The 2542-nt window shown below is 37.6% G+C and overlaps 1 protein-coding gene across 1 annotated transcript; it reads left to right on the top strand.

Annotated features, from left to right (window-relative positions):
- The first annotated feature begins 743 nt into the window (after nucleotides 1-743).
- Nucleotides 744-2332, top strand: LOC104699905 (E3 ubiquitin-protein ligase RDUF1). The gene has a single exon (XM_010415303.3). It carries the CDS (start codon nucleotides 1111-1113, stop codon nucleotides 2041-2043), a length of 933 nt encoding a protein of 310 aa, XP_010413605.2. The 5' UTR covers nucleotides 744-1110; the 3' UTR covers nucleotides 2044-2332.
- The last annotated feature ends 210 nt before the right edge of the window (nucleotides 2333-2542 follow it).

Genomic DNA, 2542 nt, shown 5'->3' with positions numbered 1-2542 from the left:
CCAAGTTCCTGATGATGACGAAGACATTGATGAGGACAGTTTATGATATCATTTGGTTCCAAAAAAAGCCTTGTTTTGAATATGTTTGATCAAAATTTCTTCTAAAGCTTAATGTTCTTGGTGCAGGCTGAGGAACTTCAGAATCTGATGGAACAAGACTATGACATTGGGTTCGTATTCTTGAATAAAAACTCTTTCAGTCTAATACTTTTCCGTTTATCTTTTTACCTACTGCATAAAAGCGTGAGCTAGCATCTTTTATTGTGAAGTTATACATTTCTTAATATCTGATTAAAGTATTCCTTGCTTACTGCAGTTCTACGATCCGGGAGAAGATTATACCTCATATTGTCTCATGGTTCACTGGTGAGGCTATTGAGGGAGAGGAGTTTGAAATAGACAATGATGATGAAGATGATATTGATGAAGACGAAGATGAGGATGAGGAAGAAGAAGACGACCAAGATGAGGAGGAAGAAGTAAGCAAGACCAAAAAGAAGATCATGTACTGAATTCCTCTGTTTTTTTTTTTGTACCTTCTTGTCATGTTATTACCTTGAGGTTGGTTACTAATTTTTTGAAATTGTTCATCATAAACAATCAAAAGTTTCCTATTAATCCTTATATGTTTAAATATTTAAACTATTTCTATTCTATTTAAAAATTTTAAATTTAAAAAAAACTATATTTTCAAAAATAAATGACCTAAATTTAGATCCTACCATTAAAAAAGATAATTTTAATTAAAAGATCAAATATTCTTATTTTTTAAAAGGTACACAATTAATTCATAAAAAAATTTAAATAATGTATAAAATCCCAATATATGAACCCCAAAAATCTTGCTGTAAGAAACATAGACCCACTACCAAACCTTGCGAATAAAGCCAAGTAAATGGTACTGGTAGGCCCATTCTTTATAAATTTAATAATCTAAAAAAAAAGTCCAAAACAATAATTAAGAAAAAACAAAAGGCCTTTGTAGGAATAGAAATTGAAACCAATCAGAAACCCATTATCACTAGTACTACTCAACCACAACCACTTTCATTTGTTTTCTCCTTTTTCCCTTCCTCTTTCTCTCTCGCAATCGCAACCACCCACTTCTCAATGTCGTCTTCCACCACCGTCCACGGCGAGCCTGAACGACGAACATACTGGTGTCACGAATGCGACATGAGTCTTTCCCTCCTCTCTTCCTCCGACTCCGATTTCGATTCATCTCCTCTCTTATGTCCCCAGTGCGGTCTCGATTTCCTCGAACGTATGGATCACGATTCTTCTTCTAATCTCTTTGACGTCACCATCGGCGATTTCGAAGAAGAAGGAGATGACGACGGAGATAACGATGACGACGACGAAGAGAACGAAGAAGATTGGTGTTTCGTCGATCCAACTGTTAACTCCGATGACAATTTCCTCCTCGATAGTCCTTACCTTCACCGTCTCCTCCGTCACCTCGCTTCCGATAACTCCGGATCATCATCCTCCTCATCCTCATCTTCTTCTACCTCTTCGTTGCTGAGATCTTCAGATATCGATTCGATTCCTACGATTCAGATCTCGTCTTCTATGCTCTGTTCCACCGACGGTTCAGATCCCGATCCTGATTCCGGTTTACTCTGCGCCGTCTGCAAGGATGATTTCGTCGTCGGTGAATCTGCTCGGAGGTTGCCGTGTAGCCATATTTATCACTCTGGCTGCATCGTTCCTTGGCTCTCGGATCATAACTCGTGCCCGCTTTGCCGGTTCGAGCTTCCTACGGCTACCAAGGTTGGTTCAGAGAGGATCAGGTTGTCGGATCTGGCTACGATTACAGCTGATGGTGATGATGTGGAAGACGATTGGCTTGGGATTAGAAACGCGTTGAGGAGACTGGCTCGTCGTCATGAGCAGATGAGATTGGGAGTAGGGGAGATGGAGAGGAATCTGGCTCGGACTGTTTCAGGTCTTGGGATTGGTATGAGAAGAGAAGAGATTCTCCAACTCCAAGGTGGTGATGAGAGAAGCAACTCCACCACGACGACGACGACGCCATTGTAAGAACAGAACCTACTTTTGCAAAAAGGTTTCAGACATCAAAAATAAAACGAATTGTGTTTTTTTTTTTTTTTTTTAATTCTCAGCTCTTTGTTTATTTTACTAACAGTTACAGATTCGGCTTTTTAAAATCGATTCTTGATTTATATCACAGAAACAAGAGTTGTTGCTTCTTTTTTTTATTTTTAATGTTTGATGCTTTTAGTCAAATCGTACATCTTTTTGTTTTGATCTTAGATGAATCATCATCTACTTGGATGCAATAATAAATTGATGAAACGTTACACTGTAATGATTGTTCAACGTTTTCATTTCTCGAATGGAATATTATTTAACCGCCGAGGTTATGACTAATTTCAGATTAAACAAGAGCAGAAAAAACAAATTTGGGAACTGTCAATAAAATCCTTGTATCAGTGGAGAACATCTAATTGTACGAATTACGAAATGAATAACATAAGTAAATTATAAGCAATTTTCTGATCTTTTAATTTAGGCTTAT

Source organism: Camelina sativa, chromosome 7, assembly GCF_030686135.1.
Source record: "Camelina sativa cultivar CO46 ecotype springtype chromosome 7, ASM3068613v1".
Lineage (NCBI taxonomy): Eukaryota > Viridiplantae > Streptophyta > Magnoliopsida > Brassicales > Brassicaceae > Camelina > Camelina sativa.
The sequence above is the reverse complement of the archived record's forward strand: the minus strand, read 5'-3'. Positions and strand labels throughout refer to the sequence as shown.